We start from the raw sequence: 22,966 nt of genomic DNA, 5'->3' as shown, positions 1-22,966 counted from the left end.
AGTATAAAATAGGTCTGGGAGTGTAGCCCGGAGGTAGAAGGCCCCTGGGTTCCACCCTCGGTACCACACACACACACAATAACAATAATAATATGTACATAGGTTACCTGTGAATGCTGTGCCATTTCTGTAAGGACTTGAGAAGCTGCAGACTTGGGGACTCATGAGGGGGTCTTGGGGCCAGTCTGTGGATGCCAAGGGATGACTGTTCTCTCTTGGAAGTTCCACTCACCCTTCCTGGCTCTTCCCAAACAAGAGAATCAGAGGATGCTCTTCTCTCTGTGCCCAGAGGGGAGAACCAGAATATTTGCCTCAAACCACTAACTACTATCAAATACCATGCAGTGCATCCTATGATTTTGTTCAACTTTGATCATTAGCAATTGTCATATCAGTACATCTTGAAATAACTCACTCTTTTATTTTTTTAAAGTTTTTTCTATCTACGCATTTTGAAGAGGTGGTAGTCACGTGGTCAAAATGCAGCAGCATTGTGGCTTTGTGTTTGTTTGTAGGGGTACACGGTAAACGTGTACCCGCCATTGTTACCCAGGCACCTGGTTCCCCTTTCAGGAGCCAAGAGCCAACAGGTTATCCATTGTATATATATAGGACATATTATATATATTGGATATATTTAATATATATTTGTATATTATATATGTTTATATATAATATATATAAAATAATTCAACCTCAAGGGTGCTTTTTGGGTGGTGGTACTGAGGTTTGAACCCAGTGGCCTTCTGCCTCAACCCTTTTTTATTTTTTATTTTGAGACAGGGTCTCTCTAAGTCACTGAGGCTGGCTTCAAATCTGTAATCATCCTGCTTCAGCCTCTCAAGTAGTGGGATTATAGGCATATGCTATGGCGATTGTTTACAACCTTGTTTTTAAAAACTTGTTCATAGCATTCCATCATATAGTTTATCTACCTGGTCCCCACTGAGGGATGTTTAGATACCCCCCCCCCTCTCTCTCTCTCTCTCCCTCCCCCCCCCCTCTCGTAGATCTCCTTTCAATATGCCTAAACAGGCAGGACACAAGAAAGGGGGGCTGTTTTCTTTGAGCACCTCTTATCTTCTTATACCCCTGAGAACTGGGACATGTGGCTTTTCTTCTTGACATGGCTGCCCCTTTTCTAGAGGGTTCCTTGGGCTCTGGACCACACTGGGTTATGGAGTGGGCTTTCTCCCTGTGTCCTGGTACAGATGGTCTTGGGTATCTGGATAGTCTGATGTTTTGTGTGTGCCACCCAGAGAGAAGAAATCAGAAGGTCCCTACACTGCCATTTCTGAGCAGGCTGTCCTTCTGGGCCTGGGTCCTATGCAGAAGTGACCGCTGAGCACAGTGATAACTACTTGTGTCCACGAGTTGGTCAGAGGGGGTCAGTGGACCAAAGCAGGTGCCTCCTTCTCAGGCTCTCCTAAGGAGAGCACCAGGAGGTTCTGGGTGCGTTCCCACGAGCTGGGGCAGAGCACCGCGTCTCGAGCCAGTGACATCACTGCCTCAGACCCTGAGATTCCAAACCCTCCATCCCTCCCCCATGCCAATGGAACCAGCACCTGCACGGATGCCCTGGCCACCTGGTGAGCCTGCGGCAGATGGAACTCCTTGTGCCCTTGGGGGCAGTGGCAGTCCAGAGGAGGCACTACTCAGGACTTGTCCCTACCTGGCCCTGCTTGGGGTCAGCCTTTCTACCCTCATGACCAGCTGTGACCTCTCTAGCACACCCACCCCCTCTACTGTCAGATCATGGGCCACGATGTGACCCCTGACTTACAGGCCAGATGAACAGAGAGGACCCCATGAGCTTCCGTGTCCTCCGCTGTGGAGTGGGGGACCTTCCACCACGCTGTGGCCGGCAAGGTTTGAGCAGGCTAAAATGCTAGAGTGCCCAGCACCAGGCGCTGTCAGTGTCCCCCAGGGAGGCCTGGTGGGGCTCTTCTGGCCCCACTGGGGACACACCCACAGAGGTTGCAGAGTTTCCCACAGTCATCTGTAGCCCGGCCCAAGCCAGGCCTCTGTCCCTCGCCCCAGCCCTTGCCTGCTCCCTCCCTCCTGCCGGCCAGCGTGGTGACAAAATCTCTTTTTCTCCTTTTTGTTTCCTCCAGGTTTGGTAAGAGTGATTCATTTTCGCCCCCTCTGCCGCCGGGACTCATGTTTGTGTCGCTGTCCCCATCGGGAGTGGATACCTTTGACCCTCGCTGAGCCTTCTAGGCCTTTCCATAGTCTAGAAGCAGAGGCGCTGGTAACCGCTTCAGGAAACAGCCCTTGACAGGTGGCCTCAAGGTGACAGGCTGGCCTCGGCCCAGCCAGCGGCTGCTCCCTGGGAAGTAGAGGCCCTGAGAGTGTCCCAGTCAGGGGCCAGTCCTGTGATAGACCCTGTCTTCACCTTGCTGTCCTCGGCGCCACCTGCCCGGGTGAGGCGTATGGCAGCCGACTCAGAGCGCCTCTCCAGGAGAGAGACATTCCTTTGAGGCATCTCGGAACTGGAGGTGCAGATGCCCTTTGGGGAGGGAGGAGGAAGCCCAGGCAACCCCAGCCCCCACCTCCAGGTTGGGACCGGATCTCACGGTGCTGCAGAGGGAGTCAGCGCACCTCTGGAAGTTGCTCTTAATTGTCTGAGTGAAAATGTAGGGATGACTGTTTTTGCCTGAGCAAAATGCCGGTTTATTTTTATACCATCCCTAGCTGGCTAAGAAGAGTGATGTGGTTGTGGGCGGGGTCTTGGGAGGAAGGGGAGGGGCCTAGCAGGCTGTGACTTTGCTAAAGAGAGCTGGGGGAACCCCAGAAAGGCATACGGTGTAGGAGGAGAGATCCTGCCTGTCCCTCACCCCAGTACACACACACAGACCCTCAGAGCCCTTAACAGGGCCTTGAAGTGTTCAGCTCCTCTGTCCCTAGCACAGCCCCAGCCCCCATCCTCCAGTTGCCGTGGCAACATGGGGACCACAGTGACGAGGCCTTTAGGAGCAGTTTCCGTCCAGGTCAGGAGCTTGCGTGCCTGGCACACATGCCATCTCACTTCTTGGCCCCGGTACAGATCCCAGGTTGTGTTCAGAGCCAGACAATTGAAGACCTCAGGCTGGCAGCCAGCGCCTTCCAGAGCTATGGGTTGATGATGGTGGCTCCTGACTAGGGTGGGGAGGGTCACCTCCCTGGCAGATGTGCCAGGCAGTTGGACTGACTGCAGGGTCTCCAGTTCCCAGGATGACAAAGGGCCTTGTGTCCAGTCAGAATCCCCTCAGAGTGGCAGGAGGCAGTACTTCACCCTTCACCTCGTAGTAGATTCATGTACTTGGCCTGAGATGAACCAGCACTTAGTGAGCACCAGCTGTGTTCAGGACAAGTGTTCAGGGCTGGGCCGGGGAGGTAAGCGGCTGCCCTTGGAGGCTGCTGATTCAGGGACACAGATAGCCACATGGTTCGGACCTGTCACGAGTTCCTTTGACTGTTGGATCAACGTCTAGACCCCCGTCCAGGGACAAGTTCACAGCATTCTGCCAGCTGGTCCAGAGGGTCACAGGCCTTAAGGCCATTCATGTGCTCGAGAGGAGAAAGCACTGACAGGGGACCTGGGTTGGACGCACGGGCCCAAGCCTCCCATGTCTTACCACTGGGCTGCCTGTCCCTGAGCAGGCGAGCAGAGGGCGCAGCGCGAAGCCTATGGCTCTTCTCTCAGTAGAGAAAGAGGGCACCTGAGATGTCTCCAAAGGCACAGACTACAGGGCCCAGTGCGGCTGGGCCGTGGAAGCACCTCCTGTCCGTGCTGTCCCTGCCAGGATCCAGCAAGGTGGCTCTGGGAGGAACGTTCTCAGGGTGCTACTGGCTGGGAGGGTGTGGGTCACACGGTGTGGCTACCTAGCCCCATACCTCCACCCAAGGCTCAGCAGAGCAGAGCCCGCAGGGACGCTGCCCACGCATCTGCAGAGGCAGGCCCACCACCTCACAGTCTGGCTTGCCTGTCTCCATCCTGAGAGATGGCTGGTTTGGGGAGCATTCTTGTGTGCATGCAGTCGTGCCCTATCTGGCCTGTGATCGCGGAGCCGGACGGTCACAGGCATAAGCTGTCCCTGGCAGAGCTTCCTCGGCTTGCCCAACCTGGCCTTTCTCCCCCGCAGATCTCCCGCACGGATCCCCACAGATGGTACGAAGGGACATCGGTCTCTCAGTGACACACAGGTGGGTCTGGGCAGGTAGGGCACGGAGCTGGGCTGGCACCGAGGTCGGGAGCCCGGTCCTGGCCGTGTTACACAGGGCTCTTTGGCCCTGGCCTGCTGCCCACCTCCAGCTTGTCGTGAGCACCATATGGACTTCGTGGTCCCACACCTGCCCCTCCTTGTATCTTTTCCTCATTCTGCTGAGATCCTGCACTCTCTTCCCTTCCCAGGACATAGGTCCCAGGAGAACCAGGGGCCCATTCATGGGGAGGAGGGGCCAAGAGTGTCCTCCACACCCACTGTGGTGTCATGCAGGTCGTAAAACTGGCCACACTTTCAAAGATTTGTGGAGCCTGTAAAAAAAATAAACATCCCCGGGTTCTACCCCCAACACTCTCTGCGTGGCGATCTGGCTGGCTGTCTTTGAGCACCTGATCCTCATGCACGTAGAAAAGGGCCGATGTGGCCCCTGGTGCCAGCTGGCCAGAGGTCTTGGCCTTGGTGCTTGTGAGACCTGGGCGGCCTGCAGGGTGGCACCTGGGGATGTCTGTGCAGCTGACCTGTAGGGACTGCCGGCTGGGGTGCTGGGACTTGCCTTGGCCTGTCATTCCATGGGAGAGCTGAGCGACTGTCAGCCTGTGCCGAGGTTAGCCTGGTCCTCTCACCCCGAGTAGCCCCGTTTCCGAGGGTGAGCAGCGTGCCTGAGGTCACACTGCTGGTGAGACAGCTTGAGCCCAGGGCCACCTCTGCTTGGAACCTTGTTGGAGCTGGGATCCTGTAGCAGAGGCTCAGGGAGGAGGCCCAGGGCTCCTATAGACAATAAGGTCTGGACCAGCCTGACTTTTGGGGGCAGTCGTAATGATAAGTGAACTGATGTTCGTGGATGAACCGCACTACAAATATTGTTTGTATTCCTTCTGTCATTACTATGATATATGATGCTTTTTAAAAGAAAGTTGAGGCCGGGCGTGGTGGCGCACGCTTGTAATCCCTGCTCTTGGGAGGCGGAGACAGGAGGATCGCACAGGTTCGAAGCCAGCCGTGCTGGCTTAAGAGACCCTGTTTCCAAATTTAAAACAATATAAAAAATAGGTCTGGGAGTATAGCCTGGAGGCAGAAGGGCTTCCAGGAACCCCAGTACCACAAAAAAAAAAAAAAAAAAAAAAAAAAAAGAAAGTTGATTCCTCCAAAAAACCCCAGCTCTGTCTGCTTGTGTGCCTTTCCACTCCGTGGACCAGCCTGTGTTCTCTAGAGGACTCCATCTTTTCAGACTGCATCCTGTCTTCTGATCTATCCTTAGTTTTATAGTTTTTGGGTTTTGAGCTGGAAATGCATTCAAAATTTAATAGTTTAACATATATTCAAGCCGGGCGTGGTGGCGCACACTTGTAATCCCAGCGCTTGGGAGGCTGAGACAGGAGGATCACACAGGTTCAAAGCCAGCCTCAGCTACTTAGTGAGGCTCTCAGCAACTTAATGAGACCCTGTTTCCAAATAAAGTATAAAATAGGTCTGGGAGTATAGCCCAGAGGTAGAAAGCCCCTGGGTTCCATCCCCAGTACCACAAAAAAATAAAAATAAATAAAAATATGTTCAAAATGTAAAAGGTTAAAAAGGTAGAACATCCTCTCACTCCTCTTGGTTCTTCAGTTTCTTATATAACCTTCTAGAAGTTTTATACAATTGAATATGTTCTTATGCTCTTTGGTTCTTTTTTCCCCCACACAAATACTGCTATTTTATTCACAGTGTTTTATACTTTTTCGCTTTTGCTTTTGGTACTAGGGATTGCACCCAGGGGCCTTCTACCTCTGAGCTACACCTCAGTCCTATTTTATTTTTTTGTTTTGAAACAGGTTTCACTAATTTGCTGAGGCTGTCCTTGAACTTGCAAGCCTCCTGTTTCAGCCTCCTAAGTACTGAGATTGCAGGCATGTATCACCGAGGCCAGCTACTTTTTTTTTTCTTTTTAAAATTACATCATTCATAGAGCAAAATGCGCGTGCGTGCGCGCGCGCACACACACACACACACACACACACACACACACACACCTCGACACCTCTTTGTACACAATGCAGCTACAGATGTAGAACTTTCCAGCACACCAGAAAGTTCTCTTGGTTCTTCCCAGTTAATGATGTCACCACCCAGCAAACACTCCTCGTATCTGTCCTCATACATTGGTTTTTCCTGTGCTGGGACTTTATATAACTGGCATTGTATCAAATTGTAGCCTCTCTTTATCACTTGACTATGTGGTTTGAAGATCACCCCACATTTGCACGTGGAAAAGAGCTTCCTAACTTTACTTTCTGGCTGCACATATTCTCTGTGTGGATGGACTGTTCTTTGGTCTGGGCACCTAGGCTCTTCCAGCCTTCCTGTTTTCTGTGTGTGCCACGGAGGTGCCTTATCTGTACATCATTTGACACCCAAGGGAGCATCCGTTAGGTAAATTCCTAGCAGTGGAGTCACTGGGCCAAAGGGCATGCGCATTGGTGATTGTGTTTGTTGTTGCCAAATTTGGTACCAGTGAGCACACCAACTTCAGGAATGGACAGTGTTAACTTTGTGTCTGAAAAAAATCAAGGTATCTGGGGGAAGCAGTAGCCCCAGGAGAGAGTTCTCGGGGTCCTGGGGACAGCCGAGTCCTGGAGCCCTCTGTGGCCAGCCCCGCTCTCCATGCGTGTGTCCACCCCCCGCAGGTTCTCCACCAAGTCCTGGCTGTCGCAGGTCTGTCACGTGTGCCAGAAGAGCATGATGTTCGGAGTGAAGTGCAAGCACTGCAGGTGACGGGCGGGGAGCGGGCACTCGTGGTTTAGCAGCCAGCCTGGGCCTTGGCTGTCGGCCTCCAGCCAGGTCAGAGCTCAAGGAGGTCCTCTGAACTGCCACTCATAAGCTCGTTTGCACACTAGGCTGATCAGGCCTCCAGAGGGGAGATTAAGTGAGACACTCTCGCGAGAAGGGACTATTTGAGGTGGGCTTTGTAGGATGAATAGAAGCTTATCAAGTAGACCAGAAGAGAAAGAATTCAAAGGCTGGGAGGAAAGTGAGGACCATTCTGGAAACGGTGCGGAGTTCTGAAGATGAGCGTTAGGCTTTGGCTCCTAAGGGGCAATGGGAAAAACAGAGCTGGCTTATAAAGGGGGAGAAGGAAGATTCTATACGAACCCACATTTATTTTCTCAAAGCATTGTGACAAGTTAAAAAAAAGCGGTGTGAAGGCCTCTTTGTTTAGAAAGGCACAATCGGTGAACCACTGAAAGTGACTGTGAACGCAGGGCCCTGTGCGCCGCACTGACTCTGTTCCTCCTCCAGGTTGAAGTGTCACAACAAGTGTACGAAAGAGGCCCCTGCCTGCAGAATATCCTTCCTTCCACGTGAGTGCTCCGCCCTGCCCTCTGCAGCCCGCAGAACCACCGGTTCTCTCCCCACTAATGGGTCTCCCTTTCCAACCAGTAACAAGGCTCCGGAGGACAGAATCCGTCCCCTCAGACATCAACAACCCGGTGGACAGAGCTGCTGAGCCCCATTTTGGAACCCTCCCCAAGGCGCTGACAAAGAAGGTATGCGGGCAGCCGCCCTGCCCTGCCTCAGGGCCGCCCCACCCTGGGGTGCCTCTCTGTGTATCCCTAGTGGCATTCCTGGGGAGGTCCTGGATGTGCCCTCAGGGATCCTCTTAGCCGTGGCAGGCTCTACAGCTCTGCTCCCAGCCCTTCTTCCTTGAGCCGCTTTTCCTGAGCACTTGCTGTGTTCCAGGGACTTGCCAAGGTGTTTCAGTTGACTCTCAATAGTTACAAAGGGTGTGTGCATCCAGGCTGGTGGCACGCACCTGTAATCCTGGTTCTTGGGAGGCTGAGACGAGAATCACAGGTTCACAGCCAGCCTCAGCAACTTAGTGAGACCGTTTCAAAATAAAAATAGCATAGGGCTAGGGGTGGAGCTCAGAGGTACAATGCCCTTGGGTTTGATCCCCAGTGCCACCACCACCACCAAAAAAAAAAAAAAAAAAAAAAAAAAACCTACCGTGTGCCCTGCTCAGAGCCAGATAGACACTGGAGCGGAGCGGAGAGACTTTCATCAGCAAACTACCTGAGGACGCTTGCAGTTGACAAACTGCAGTGATGGTGCCCTGGTGAACTGCTGGGAGCCACGGGAGGATTGAGAGAGGAGCACGGCTCCAGCCCAGGTCCAGGAAGGGCCCCTGGGAGGAAAGGATGTTCGAGCTTCTAGAGGAACGATGAGTGGGAGCTTCCTGGGGGCAGAGGGTCTATACATCTCCTTTCCTGAGCTGGCAGCAGGGCCTCCAGCTGACCACCTCCTGCTCAGATGGGGAGGGGTCCTGGCGGGTGGAGGCGGCTGGGCAGGGCAGTGTCTGTGGTCTTGCAGGAGCATCCTCCAGCCATGAACCACCTGGACTCCAGCAGCAACCCGTCCTCCACGACGTCCTCCACGCCTTCCTCGCCGGCACCCTTCCCGACATCGTCCAACCCCCCCAGCGCCACCACGCCCCCCAACCCCTCACCCGGCCAGCGGGACAGCAGGTTCAACTTCCCAGGTACCACACTTCTGGCTTTTTCCAGGTTTACCCAGGTTCTCAGGATGTGGTCATACAGCAGGCAGGCTCAAGGTCAGACACCGCCACCTCTGAGGGCTGTGTTTCTGTAGCATTTGCCCAGGGCCTCGAGGGCGGTAGCTCAGAGATGAGCGCTGCTGTCACGCCATCTTACGGATGGGACACTGAGGTTCAGAAAGAAGTAGCTGGCCTCTAGTTATAACAGTTCGTAAGAGCCAAGACCAAGCTGGGCATAATGGTGCATTTCTGTGATCCCAGCACCTGGGAGGCTGACGGGAGGATCACAGGTTTGAGGCCAGCCTCAGCAACTTGGAGAGACCCTGTCTCAAAAATAAAAAAAATAAGGGGGTGGGGGTGTAGCCCAGAGGTAGAAAAATCCCTGGGTTCAATCCTAGTATGAAAAAGAAAAAGAAAAAAAAAAAAAGCCAAGACCAAACCCAAGTTCGTCTTGACACTGCCTGGCTTCCTGGCTCATCCCCATGCTTAGGGTGGCCGCCACAGAGCATCGCTGGTCACTCGGGCTGGCTCCTGGCTCCCGTTGGCATTCAGGCAGCTCATGCCAGACGGCCTGCGACAGGGCATCAGGGCCTGTCGCCTATGCCTCTGTTACTGGGGCCAGCTACCAAGGAGACTCCTCATCTCCTGCGTGACACCAGGAGCCGTGTGAGGTGAGACGTGGTGGTGCCCGTTGTGCAGAGGCGGGCACCGAGTCCTGCTGGCGGGCCAGACCTGTGCCAGAGCTGACCCGGCCTCCCTGCCCTCAGCCACCCACTCGCCCATGTCGGAACGGAGCTACTGCCATGACCTGCCCGCAGCGCCTTGTGGTCGGCCCCAGCCCTAGGTTACTTCAGTTCACAGTCCCCTAGGGAGGAGGGACGGCTGTGACACCCCTGGGTGCTGTAGGCCGCTCCACAGGCGCCCTGCCCTCTCCCACCCTTGGGTGCAGTCAGGCTTCCATCACCAGCCCCCGGAGCTCCAGGCCCCGGGACAGAGGTGCAGCTTTCCCCAGACCTGCTGGGGCGCACGCAGCCAGCAGCCTCTCTGGGCCCATCTCCCAGGGCCCCAGCACCTCTCAGGTGGCGAGAGACAGGTTTTGTGGGACTCTTTCTCGTTTGCTTGTTTCTTTGCCTTAATACACATGTGGCTGGAGAGCTCCTGATGTCCTCACGTCCCAGCACAGCCACCCTCCCTGTGAGCCAGCCTGGCCCATCTGAGGAACCTCCTCCTAGCCCCTTCCTTCTCTCAGTCATTATTTTCTGAAATCGTCCTTTTCTTAAAGCACCTATTTTTGGTTTTTCTAAAAAGAAGTGTCTGTTTGAAAAATAACAGCCACGGGGGGAGAGGGGGTCCCTTTTTGTGTTATCAGCCAAACCCAGTTCTCTTTGGCTGATGACCCCTGAGGAGGCCCGGCCCTCACTGTGCCCTCCCCAGAGGCTTCAGTCTCCCCAGGATGGAATTGGACCACTGGGCCAACCCCTCTGGGACTGGGCGTACCAGTGGTTAGTCTGGGAAGGAACTTGGCCTCCTGCTGTCTACCTGCTGTGTGTGGTGCTGGAGACTGCAGTTGGTCTTAGTGGGTGACTCAGGAGAGGTTCAGCCAGGCCCAGGGTCCCAGGGCCTCACAAGTGGTGGAATTGAGGTTAGAATACCCTGTGTCAGAGGGGACGCGGGGCACACACCTGTGGTCCCAGTGACTCAGGGAGGCTGAGGCAGGAGGATCACTTTGGGCCAGCCAGGATGACATAGAGAGACCCTGTTTCAAAAACACAAAATAGTAAAACCGTCATTCTAGGTCAATTTTAGAATCCCAGTATGTCCCTTAAGAGAGATTTTTGGCCAGGCATCATGGCATACACTTGTAATCCCAGTACTTGGGAGGCTGAGACAGGAGGATCACAGGTTCAGAGCCAGCCTCAGCTACTTAGTGGGGCTCTCAGCAACTTAGTGAGACCTTTTTTCAAAATAAAGAGTAAAAAATAGGGCTGCAGGGGATGTAGCTCGGAGGTAGAATGCCCCGGGCTCAATCCTCAGTACCACAAAAGAAAAAAATATTTTTGTCAGTGAGGGGGGGTTGAGACCCTCCAAGGTAGGCAAATACAGAGAAGGCCATTCTTCTGCATGTGACACTATTAAAGAAATGTTCAGAATCACCATTTCCCCCATTGTATTCCGCCCTCCTGGGCTCACATGCGTTTTCTAGAACAGGAGTGGGCCCGAGCTTTTCCCTCCCAAGCAGAGCTCTGGCCGAGGCTCTGCAGCAAGGTGACCGCTGATGCTGGTCCGCACCCCAGCCCCCGGTGCCGGCCCCTGCCTGGGTCCCGCCAGCACCTGTGCCCTTGCGGTGTCCCTCCTGCATGGCTCAGCCTGTCCTCACCTACCCGCCTGGGATGGAGAGGTGGGGCAGGGCCGCCCCTCCTCCTCCCGCATGGCGGCTGTGTGTGTGACTCACCTCCTCTTCTGTTTAAAGCTGCCTCCTTCATTCATCATAGACAGCAGTTTATCTTCCCAGGTGAGTCCTCAGCATGGTCCCACTCGTGCCCCCGCCCACCTGGGTGGCCTCTCCCTGGGTGCTTGAGTCCTCGTGGCTGGGCCAGGGGCAGGGCGAGCGTCCCAGAGGTGGGCCCCTGAGATGGGCAGTGCCTTGCTGGGAGGACCCTGGCACATGTCCAGCAGAGGCCCCTCTGCCTGGAGCTGACCGAGCAGGACTGGAGCCCAGGCTTGCGGTGGGGGGAGATGGCTTTTTGCTGATGCCTCATGAACATCTGTCACTCTGTCCTTCCCTACATATTGACCCCGGAAGCCACAGCTTTGTCTTTCAGAAGGGGAAAACAATTAGGGAGGGTCTGTAGTCCCTCTATTCACTGGGTTAGGCCTTTCCGAGCCTTGCCACACAGTGCCACCTGCTGGCCATCATTGGAACTGCTTCCAAAGTTGAAAGGGGGAAAAAACCTTCCAATAGACAACCGGTTGATTCTGTCCACAAAATTTGCTCTGGTGGAACTTGGTGGGGCATGCTTGTAGTCCCAGCATTCAGGAGGCGAGGACTGGAGGATCACTGTTGGAGGACAGCCTCAGCTATTTAGCAAGGCCCTTCACAACTCAGTGAGACCCTGTTTCAAAAATAATAAAGACTAAAAAATAGGGCTGGGGGTGTAGCTCTGAGGTAGAATGCCTCTGGGTTCTGTCCCCTGGTACAGAAAAAAAAAAAAAAATTGCTTAGCATGCCTCTGCATTTGGCCGTATCCCCACCCCTCAGGAGTTTATCAGGTCAGTGCACTTTTCTCAGGCTGAAGGAAACAAGCATGATGGACCTGTGTGTTTTAGACAAAGACTGTAGCGAATTGTTTTTTCTCTGGGTTAAAGAAGAGGGTCTGGGTTATTTCGGGCTTTTCTTTTCCCCATGTTCGCTCCATGAGGAGTCTTGGAGTACTCACAAGGCCTCATCCCCATGGCTCTGCTCAGGCATGTGCAGGCCGTCAGCGGATGGGGGCTGGGATCTGCCCCCAGCAGGCTGCCTCTGTGGTTTTCATCTGATTTTGCTCTGACACCCCCCGCCCCCCCAGCCACCCAGGCTGCTAGCTCTAGGACATGTATAGAAGAATGCCTCCCAGATTGGAAAGCCATTGTCCTTCCACAAAGGTCCCTTTTGCCCTGAACATATGGTGGGGGCGGGGGCAGGAACTATCTGTTAAAGCCAGCAGGGACACATTTTAGAGCTGCATGCACAACATGCTCTTTTAGGGGAAAATCATGAGGCCTCAGAGTCATTTCACCCTCCTTCCTGGGGTATCTGTCCTCTCCACATCTCTGGCTCCCGCAGCCCTGGGCATGTATTTGTCTTATGTGAAACATCCAGGCAGTGTTGGGTGGAATCTCCAGGCTGCCCTGGCAGCCTGTGGACGTCATGTGGCGATGCCTAGGAAGGCCTCAGCAGAGGCCCCTAGGATCTGGGGTCCCCTACACTGCACCTGATGCAGGCACCTTGTGCTTTGCCCCTTGATAAGAAGGCCTGTAGCTTCTTTTAGATTCCCTGAGTCCACAAAAGCCCAGAGAAGTTGCTAATGCCTGGACCTTCAGAGATGGGCTTGGAGAAAGCCCGAGAGCAAGGTCCAAGGAGATTGAGCAGGGAGGGACTGCTGACAGCAGATGGCTGGAGCCACTGCCATTCAAACAAGACGCCCAACCAGTAGCACTTTGATTCCACACTGTGACGGCCATCTGTTCTGGTGCTACAACCGGAAATGCCCCGGGTCCAGGGACCACATGAGCTACCCAGCATGGGGCCCCTGATGTGTGGCTGTGAATTTCCTCCTCTTCCCGAGGGCCCCCAATGCTGGTGAGCCAGTCCTGGAAGCCGAGGGGGCCTGGGCCCTGGACACTCCCAGCAGCTGTACCAGGCCCCAGGTGTCCCTACGGAGCCCGAGCCTAGGAGTTCAAGGGGCGTCCCACTTGTGAGAGCTGTGGCGCATGGCCCTGCCACCCCCAGGAGGCCTGCGACAAAGCTGCCTCTGGCCCTGCCCACTAGTGACGCTCGGTTCACCTTTCTACTTGCCCATAAAGAGCAGTTTGGCCACAGGGCAGCGGTCATTTCACGTTCCTCGCCCACCTGATGCTTCTCCCTGGCACAAGGCTCTGTGGACAAAACCAAGCGCTATTGAGGCTAAGTTCACGTCAGGTGGCCTGGAAGACAGGGCAGCCTTGAGGACTGGTGGCTTCCCTGGCGTACTGGGCTTCTGGCCGGTGTCAGGGGCATGGGGAAGGAGTCTCATACCCGTGTTTGTCTTTTGTTTCCTCCAGACATTTCGGCCTTTCCACAGGCACCCCCGCTCCCCGACGCAGCTGACAGTACCCGGTATGGATCCCTGGGCCGAGTCCCCCTTGGCTGAGCCCCAGCTCCCACCCCAGCCTACTCTTGTTTCCCTGGCCTCCACTCCATGCATCCCTTCTGGGACCAGCCCAAGGGAGAGCTCCTTGGGCCAGCTCACCAGAGAGCTCAGCCAGGAGGGTTCATCTGCCTTTTATGGGCGTAGTGGGCAGCTAACACTGGAGCAGGCTAGCGACCCAGGAGGGTGGACCAAGGGCACCCAGAGTCAGAAACCTGCTGAAAGCAGCTCCCGTCTGGGGAGCCCTGCCCCCGAGTCAGGCTGTGCTGAGCATCTGACTGCAGTCCTCTCCATAGTCCTCAGCCCTGAGGGATGTAATGGGGTAGGTGGCATCCTGAATGTGCAGCTGGCTCAGAGAGGTTGTATTACGTAAGGTCATACAGCAGAGAAGTGATAGCCGGTCCTCAAAGGCAGGGCTGCCTGAGAAGGGACAGCCTGGTCCTCCACCTGCCTGTGGGCACAGCATCCACGCCACCTCACCTGCAGACGAGCAGAGTCCTGGTGGGCTCTGGTCTTAGTCTCACTGGGGAGCCCCCTCCCTGGTACCGGCTCTCACAGAACCTGTTTTACTCTTAGACCTGATGAGCCGCCCAAAGCAGACACGTCAGAGGTCCACGAAGCGGAGGTGAGTGAGGGTGAACCTGCCGCCCCCGCCCCTCTGGGAACGTGGAGGCTGAGCCCTCCGCAGCACAGCGGCTCCCGCAGACACAGCAGCAGGCAGAGTGCACCCCGCTTCCTTCTCCGCCGCCGCTGGGGCCAACTGGGAAAAGCTCCCAAGTCTCATGGACCCCACTCCCAGCTCAGAGCCCGGGCCCAGCCTGGGCAGTGAAGTCAGTGAGTCCGTGGGCTCTCAGCACTCGCTGGCTGATTCTGATTATAGCCAAGGTCAAGACCATGGAGAGCGTGGACAAAAGCAAAACCTGACCCCGGATTCCTCCAGAGTAGTGGGGGTGCTTTAGAGAATGTCGGTCTTACCCAGGGAAGAGCCAAGAAGTCTACCTGGGCCTGGTGGCACATGCCTGTGATCCCAGTACTTGGGAGGTTCAGACAGGAGGATCACAGGTTCAGGACCAGCCTCAGCAGCCTGGCAAGACCCTGTTTCAAAAACAAAAACTGCCGGGCATGGTGGCACACACTTGTAATCCCAGAATTTGGGAGGTTGAGACAGAGGATCATGGTTTGAGGACAGCTTCAGCTACTTAGTGAGGCCTCTTGCAACTCATTGAGACCCTGTTTCAAAATAAAGAGTAGAAGGCCGGGCGTGGTGGCGCACACTTGTAATCCCTGCGCTTGGGAGGCAGAGACAAGAGGATCGCGCAGGTTCGAAGCCAGCCGCGCTGGCTTAAGACACCCTGTTTCCAAAAATAAAAAAGTATAAAATAGGCCTGGGAGTGTAGCCCGAGGTACAAGGGTTTCCAGGAACCCCAGTACCACAATAAATAAATAAATAAATAAATAAATAAATAGAATAGAAGCCGGGTGTAGTGACACACACTTGTAATCCCAGCATTCAGGAGGCGGAGACAGGAGGATTGCAGTTTGTTTGCAGACAACTTCAGCTACTTAGTGAGGCTTCTTGCAACTCAGTGAGACCCTGTTTCAAAATAAAGAATAAAAAAATAGGGCTGAGGGTGTATCTTGGAGGTAGAATCCCCCTGGGTTTCATTCCCAGTACCACAAAAAAGACAAAACAACAAAACAAAAAAAAAACCTACAAAAAGGAAAAAAGGCTGGGTGTATATATTGGAGGTTGAGTACCCCTGGGTTCAATTCCCAGTGCCACCAAAAATAAAAAAAGTCCATGCTTTAAAAAGAAAACAGTTGGACTCATCATGCCTGGATGTCAGCGCTCTTCCCTAAATGGTGGATGTGGCTTAGGGGTAGATCTTGGCGTGAGCAGGTGAAGGGCCTCAGGCCACGCCAGCTGGCAGCCACACTTGGCGGATGAAGACGCTGAGGTCTGGTGATGCTGAGTGACCCGCCACTGTGCACAGAGCTGCACCCAGAACCCGCTGTCCTCCCCCTGCCTCAAGCTCCGGGAAAAGGAGGAGGGGAGCCTTGCCCGCCACCCTCTCCATTTGTTCCTGCTTGCTTTTCAGGCTGAGGAGCCGGAGGCCGGGAAGTCGGAGGCGGAAGACGACGAGGACGAGGTGGACGACTTGCCGAGTTCCCGCCGGCCCTGGCGGGGCCCCATCTCCCGCAAGGCCAGCCAGACCAGCGTGTACCTGCAGGAGTGGGACATCCCCTTCGAGCAGGTGGAGCTGGGCGAGCCCATCGGGCAGGGCCGCTGGGGCCGGGTGCACCGCGGCCGCTGGCACGGCGAGGTGGCCATCCGCTTGCTAGAGATGGACGGCCACAACCAGGACCACCTGAAGCTGTTCAAGAAGGAGGTGATGAACTACCGGCAGACGCGGCATGAGAACGTGGTGCTCTTCATGGGGGCCTGCATGAACCCGCCCCACCTGGCCATCATCACCAGGTGAGCAGCAAGCCCAGCTCCCCAGCATGGCCCCTTGTAATCCCACCTGGGAGGGTGCGGGCGTCTTAATAGATGTGCACAGAGTTAAACAAAAAATGGGACATAATTTCCCCACTCACATAATCCCATTGACATTAAAAATGAAATAAAATGGCACCATTTTAAGGATAGAGAAAATCCCAGGTTCTATTAAAGGTCCAAAGGGAACCTCCTGCCACTCCAACTGGGCATGATTCCCCAAAAGTCGACACAGTAAACATCAACGTTCCTTCCATTAAAATAAAGAGGTTGCATGTATTCGTGGACTTTTAAGCCATTTCTTTATAAGACTAATGGTCCACAGCTTGCTCTTAGCTTGATTGTAGGCTTGAGATCCTTATTGGTTTATTCAGTATGGTAATGGGGCCTGAGCCCAGGGGCAAGCGCCCTGCCTCTGAGCCGCGCCCACCCCTGCGGCACTTTGGTGATCGCGGCCCATTTCCACACTGCGAGGTGCTCGCCGGTTCTCTTTCACCCTCTGTGTACGGGAACGTCCCTACCCCAGGGCAGCAGGACTGTAACACTGGAGCAGTTTTGCCCTTGGCATTTAAGAAATGGTTTGCCTTAAAATCGGAAAAATCAATATGAGAAATTCTGAAAAATAAATAGAAGTTTCAAAAAGAATCTAAAAAGCACTTGAATCCTGTCAAGCCAAGAGAATGCTCATTAACACTCTGATGCCGTTCCCTATATACCTGGACTGTGCTTTCAGGAAAACAACAGTAACTGCAAGAGATTTTATTTATTCCTTCTCCATTACAATGAATGAAGTAAAAATTAAACTCTGTTTTGCTTACTTATCAGAGATAAGTAACTACCCCCAGAACTCATGAGCAGTCTGCGATCTCTAGGGTCCTCACCCTCTGGGGACAAAATTCCAGCCCAAAGCAGGACATGGTATCTGGAGATCCTGGCTGTGCAGCCCCCAGCTGCTGTCCATCCGTCCATCCATCCATCCATCCATCCATCCTTTATTACTTCTTTCTCGCACACAGTCAGTGAAAGGAGATACATGTGGCGAAACAGCAAAATACTCATTAATGAAAAAACCTTCCTGCGTTTTAGAGATGCTGAGGGTGTAACACAGATAAGGAGTTCAGCCAGCGCCGCGCAGTCCTCGCCCAGCTCTCAAAGCCTCCGAGCCGCCAACAGTCTCGGCTCCAAGAGACATTTCTTAAAATAAGAGTCCCTCCCTAAGATGGCAGAAGCAGTTTCTCCCCGGAGCAGGGGCACGAGCCACACCGCACGTTCTCTCTGGGCCCCTCCTCACCCTGGGTTTTAGGAATCGACATAAGTGGAGACAGAAGCTGTTGTTCCTACAATCGCTCTGATGCCCCTGACAGCCGCCCCGCCGCCACCTCTTGCCTCATACATCCCTTTAGTGGAAGAGGCGAAAACCCTGGGATCTAAAAATCATAAAAACAACAAAGAATCTTCACAGCAAGCCCCAGAGCCTTGCTGCGGCCTCAGCGCTTCCCCATCTGAGTTTCGGTGGCTGTGGGCCTGCCACGGTGCCGCTGAGGTGGGCCGCCCTTGTGTCGGGCGGGCGGGCAGGCGTGTGTGTGTGTGTGTGTGTGTGTGTGTGTGTGTGTGGCAGGCATGGTTGGGAATATGCAGGTTAATGCAAACAGGCTCCACAGGGACGGGGTCAGGTGGCCCCAGCCCAGGCCCCTGACCCGCCCCTCCTCCCCCACAGCTTCTGCAAGGGGCGGACGCTGCACTCGTTTGTGAGGGACCCCAAGACGTCTCTGGACATTAACAAGACCAGGCAGATTGCTCAGGAGATCATCAAGGTAAAGGGGTAGGCTGCGGGGGGCAGGCCTGGCGGCCCTGGCCTCTTCCCACTGCCTCTGGGTGCTCTGTGGTTGCTCTCTCTTTTGCCTGGTGCTCCTCAAGGTGGAACTGTCTCCTTCCCTCTGTCCCTGTCCCCTGCACTCAGAGCCAGGGCCATTCACTTGGTCAGCGTGCAAGAATTAAATTAGTTGGGAGGAACTCTTCAAGTCCTGAAAATAGTTTGACTTCTGTGTGACCTCTCTGAGCCTCAGCTCCTTCCCCTGTAAAATGGGGGTCCCAACATAACCTCCCTCTTTGGATTGGTGCAAAGATAAAATGCAGGCAGCTGTGGAGAGAGCCTCTGTCACAGCTGTGGGTCTTTTAGGATTGATAATGGGAACAGGAGCCAGAGACTGGAGTGGTGTTTACTTCTGGGGACACAAAAAGACCCATACTTTTTACCTTAAAAGTTTCCAGTTGGACATGATAGCATATGCCTGTTATCCCAATACTTGGGAGGCTGAGACAGAAGGATTGCTGTTCAAGGCCAGCAACTTGGCGAAATCCTATTTCAAAATAAAATGATAGCTGGGCATGATGGTGCATGCTTGTAATCCCAGCATTTGGGAGGCTGAGACAGGAGGTCAAGGTTTGAGGACTACCTCAGCTACTACGTAGTGAAGCCCTTTGCAACTCGGTGAGACTCTGTTTTAAAAATAAAGAATAAAGGCCAGGCGTGGTGGCGCACGCTTGTAATCCCCGTGCTTGGGAGGTGGAGACAGGAGGATCGCGCAGGTTCAAAGCCAGCTGTGCTGGCTTAAGAGACCCTGTTTCCAAATTAAAAAAAAAAATATATATATATTAAAAAAATAGGTCTGGAAGTGTAGCCCGGAGGTAGAAGGGCTTCCAGGAACCCCAGTACCACCAAATAAATAAATAAATAAATAAATAAATAAATAAATAAATAAAAAAAGTAGAGTGTGATGGTGCATGCTTATAATCCCAGTACTTGGGAGGCAGAGACAGGAGGTTCTGGGTTTGCAGCCAGCCTAAGTCCTCTGTAACTTAGTGAGACCCTGTTTTAAAATAAAGAATAAAAAAACAGGGCTGGGGGTATAGCTCAGAGGTAGAATGTCCCTGGGTTCCACCCCCAGTACTGCAAAAAATGTTTAAAATTTTAAAAAATTAAAAAATAAAAATAAAGGCGCTGGAGATGCAGCTCAGAGGAAGACTGCCCCTTGGCTTCAGTCCCCAAAAGGAAAAACAAAAAAACAAAAAAACAGCCTGGCATGGTGGTGCTCGCCTATAATCTGAGTACTCAGGAGGCTGAGACAGGAGGATCACAGGATAGATGAGAGCCTCCTCAAGTAGTGAGAGTGGTCTCATCAACCCAGAGAGACCCTATTTCAAAATAAAAATAAAGTAGGGCTGGGGGCACGGCTTGGAGGCTGAATGTGCCTGGGTTCAATCCCCAGTACCACATAAAATTTTTAAAAAAGTTTTCAACCCAGATGTGGTGGCACACTCCTATAATCATAGTACTTGGTAGGCTGAGACAGGAGACTCAGGTTCACGGGAAGTCTCAGCAACGTAGCAAGACCCTGTTTCTAAACAAAAACTAAAATAGGCCTGGTGTAACTCAGAGGTTGAATGCCCCCGGGCTCAATCTCCAGAACCAAAAAAAAAAAAAAAAAAACTTTCCAAAACCAAGTTTCCCAAGGACAAGCCCTACAAGTACAAATGTAAAAACAGCTCATTTATAGATTTATTTAGCAACAAATAGGCCCCAATAAAAACTAGAATCCTGGTGGGTAGGGCTTCTCTCTTGTTTGTGTTGAAAGCTTTCTCTGGCGGCTCCCCACGGTCGCCCCTGTGGTGTCTCCTCTGCCTCCTTCCTCCTGTCCTCTCCCTCCTGCCCTTTCTTCCTTCTGTCCATTTTGCCTGCATGTGTCTCTCAAAGGGAAAAGATAAAAATCACAGTGGCATTCATGGACAAACCATTTCCACATGACATTTCTTTGTGGCTAAGCTAATGAATTAAATTTCTGAAGACCAGCCGGGCGTGGTGGTACACGCTTGTAATACAGCGGAGACAGGAGGATAGCAGGCTTGAGGCCAGCCTCAGCAACCTAATGAGGCCCTCTGCAACTCAGGCCCTATTTCAAAACAAAATAGGTCTGAGGGTGTAGCTCAGGCCCCACACACACACACACACGCACGCGTGCACGTGCACACACACACATACACACACACACACGCCACCGCCCCAAAATGCCATTTCTGCTTTTGCTGCGTTCTGTCTTCTTTCAGAGAGGCCAGTGGGAGCCACAGAGGCTTTCATCTCCACCCCCCCCCCACCACCACCAAACTTGCTAAGTCCTTCTCCCCTCCCCTCTCCGCTTCTCCAGAAGGCTGGAGGGGTGTGTCGCCTGGCTGACTGTTGGCTTCTGAGTCAGGAGCTGTGTGGATGCTTCCAGGGCCCAGGAGGAAAATTACTAAAAGGTTTTGGAATTGCGGAGCCAGAAGCTGCCTCTCTACTGGCTTATTTGGTTTCCTTCCTGCCGAGAAACCATCCTCTTCCCCTCTGCTGGGGCCTCTGAGCTGCTGCTTTTATGGAATTATCTCTGAGGCTTTGGAGAGTCAAAATAAATAAAAGGGGCCTGACCTTGGGTTAATTTTTCCCCCCCGTACTGGGGATTGAGCCTAGGAGTGGTTTACCTCTGAGCTATACCCCCAACCCTAGTTTTTTGTTGTTGTTGTTGTTTTGGTGGTACTGGGGGTAGAACCCAGAGGCTTTCTACCTCCGGGCTATACTCCCAGACCTATTTTTACATTTTTATTTGGAAACAGGGTCTCATTAAGTTGCTGAGAGCCTCACTAAGTAGCTGAGGCTGGCTTCGAACCTGTGCGATCCTCCTGTCTTAGCCTCCCAAGCGCGGGGCTTACAAGCGTGCACCACCATGCCCTGCTCCAACCCTAGTTTTTATTCTTTATTTTGAAACAGGGTCTCACTAAGTAGCTGAGGCTGTCCAGGGAGCCGTGGTCCCTGTCTCAGCCTCCTGATTGCTGGGATTACACGTGTGCACCACCACACCCAGTTTACCAGCAGATGTTTTAAGAAGGATTATGCTGCATGAGGACAGAGTCTTGGGAGCAAGCGAGTTACCCTTTCCTGGAGCCCCCTCCCTTCGTCAGGGAGCACAGCTCAGGCTCTCCACAGTGCTGGGGAAGGGCCCAGCCGCCCTACCCCCTCCTGTTTTCTCAGACTCTGCCATGTTCAAATTCTCCTCCAATGCTTTCCAGACCTGAAAGCTCTTGCTGGGCCTGTGCTCTGTCTGGTTCTGCCTCATGGCTGATTCTGCTTCCTGATTGTGGCTTGTTTATCCCTAGATGTCACTCTCTCCCTAAGACCCCCTTATGGCCAGGGAGATCTCTGTGAGGTGTGAGGTGCCCAGGGCGCGAGGTGGGTTTATGTTCACTCCTTTCTGAGCTGGCAGGAAGGCCATGTGTCCTGCCCCTCTTCCCCAAGGCATCTGGCTAGGCAAGAGACCTGGGTTTGGTGTTTTTGAAAACAGCTTTGACCTTGGATGAGCTCATGCTGCATCAGGCCACCTGTGTCCCATGTGCCACCCCCTCAGTGTTCAGTTCAGAGAGCACTGGTTACAAATCACCCGCACCTCCCTGTGCCTGACAGGCGAGGAGCCATATGCTCGGAGAAGTTGGCACTGTGCCCCAGGCTGCACAGGCAGGTAGGAGCTGAGTTCAGACAGAACTGGAAGCCTGGATTCCAACTTGAATCTAGGGCTCCTTCTGCCACAGCATGGACATTAGAAATGCCTAAACCCGAGGACCCCCCCCCCCCCAGGATGTCGCTCTGTCTCCCCCAGCCCTTGCCCTGCTGGAGAGCAGAGACCAGCTGTGCATTACTGCTGGCGTCACACATCTTGTTTTTTGGTGGTGCTGAGGGTCAGAGCTAGCGTCTGCTGGGCAAGCGTTCTACCAATGAGCTGCACCCCAGCCAGCACAGAGATGTTTATGTATTCCTCTACCTCCCCGTCTCCCCGGCCGCCCTGCCCTCACCGCACAACTTGTCAAGCTGAGGCGGCTATTTGGCAGCATGGTGGTGTGGATACAGAGAGCGTGACCCACTGGGGTCAGGTCCAGCCTCCGCGGCTTAGTTGCTGAGTGGCTTGGGGAGGGTGACTTCCCCTCTCTGAGCCTCAGTTGTTGTTTTTTTTTTGGGGGGGGGGTCTGGGGATGGAACCCAGGGGCCTTCTACCTCCGGGCTACACTCCCAGACCTATTTTTATATTTTATTTGGAAACAGGGTCTCTTAAGCCAGCTGAGGCTGGCTTTGAACCTGCACCATCCTCCTGTCTCAGCCTCTCAAGCACGGGGATTACAAGCGTGTGCCACCATGCCCAGCAATTATTCTTTATTTTGAAACAGGGTCTCACTAAGTTGTGGAGGGCCTCACTAATTAGCTGAGGCTGTCTGCAAACTGCGATCCTCCGGTCTCAGCCTCCCTAATGCTGGGATTACAAGCGTGCACCACCACGCCTGGCTTCTGACCCTCATTTTTGTCTGTAACATTGAGATGATACGCTGCATAGGATTGTGAAGATTCAGTGAGGGGTCTGGGGAGAGCGGTCAGCCCAGTGCCGGCCCAGGGTCGAAGTCCTCCCTCGTCCTCCGCCCCGCCCTGACGCGAGGCTCTCTGCCTCCCAGGGCATGGGGTACCTGCACGCCAAGGGCATTGTGCACAAGGACCTCAAATCCAAGAACGTCTTCTACGACAATGGCAAAGTGGTCATCACGGACTTCGGGCTGTTTGGGATCTCGGGCGTGGTCCGCGAGGAGCGGTAAGTCGGCCGTGTGGGTGGCTGTGTGGGCTCTAGCTGGGTTCAGGGAGAAGCGCCTCCCGCAGGGTGGGCTGGGCTGCTTTGCTCCAGAATCGGGTCTGGTGCTGGTTAGTTCCTCACGACACTTCATTCACAGATTGACCCGGGGGCTCGCGTTTGGCCTGGCTGCTCACCAGCTTGGATGAGGG

At 53.7% G+C, this 22,966-nt stretch overlaps 1 protein-coding gene across 1 annotated transcript in view; it reads left to right on the top strand.

Annotated features, from left to right (window-relative positions):
* The window catches only part of KSR1 (kinase suppressor of ras 1), a gene marked incomplete at both ends in the record, with an annotated part of 150,116 nt that overhangs the window by 112,103 nt on the left and 15,047 nt on the right, over positions 1-22,966 (top strand). Inside the window, 15 exons of the mRNA XM_080714006.1 lie at positions 554-600; positions 1,421-1,589; positions 1,633-1,715; positions 1,786-1,869; positions 4,125-4,185; positions 6,872-6,955; positions 7,485-7,546; positions 7,626-7,732; positions 8,556-8,724; positions 11,210-11,251; positions 13,540-13,594; positions 14,202-14,250; positions 15,725-16,104; positions 17,840-17,936; positions 22,645-22,778. Coding sequence (XP_080570132.1) covers positions 554-600; positions 1,421-1,589; positions 1,633-1,715; positions 1,786-1,869; positions 4,125-4,185; positions 6,872-6,955; positions 7,485-7,546; positions 7,626-7,732; positions 8,556-8,724; positions 11,210-11,251; positions 13,540-13,594; positions 14,202-14,250; positions 15,725-16,104; positions 17,840-17,936; positions 22,645-22,778 — 1,623 coding nt within the window. The remainder of the gene's footprint in view (positions 1-553; positions 601-1,420; positions 1,590-1,632; positions 1,716-1,785; positions 1,870-4,124; positions 4,186-6,871; positions 6,956-7,484; positions 7,547-7,625; positions 7,733-8,555; positions 8,725-11,209; positions 11,252-13,539; positions 13,595-14,201; positions 14,251-15,724; positions 16,105-17,839; positions 17,937-22,644; positions 22,779-22,966) is intronic.

This window comes from Muscardinus avellanarius (assembly GCF_963383645.1).
Source record: "Muscardinus avellanarius genome assembly, chromosome: 16".
NCBI classification, from domain to species: domain Eukaryota; kingdom Metazoa; phylum Chordata; class Mammalia; order Rodentia; family Gliridae; genus Muscardinus; species Muscardinus avellanarius.
Note: the sequence above shows the minus strand (reverse complement) of the source record. Positions and strands in the feature narration are given on the sequence as shown.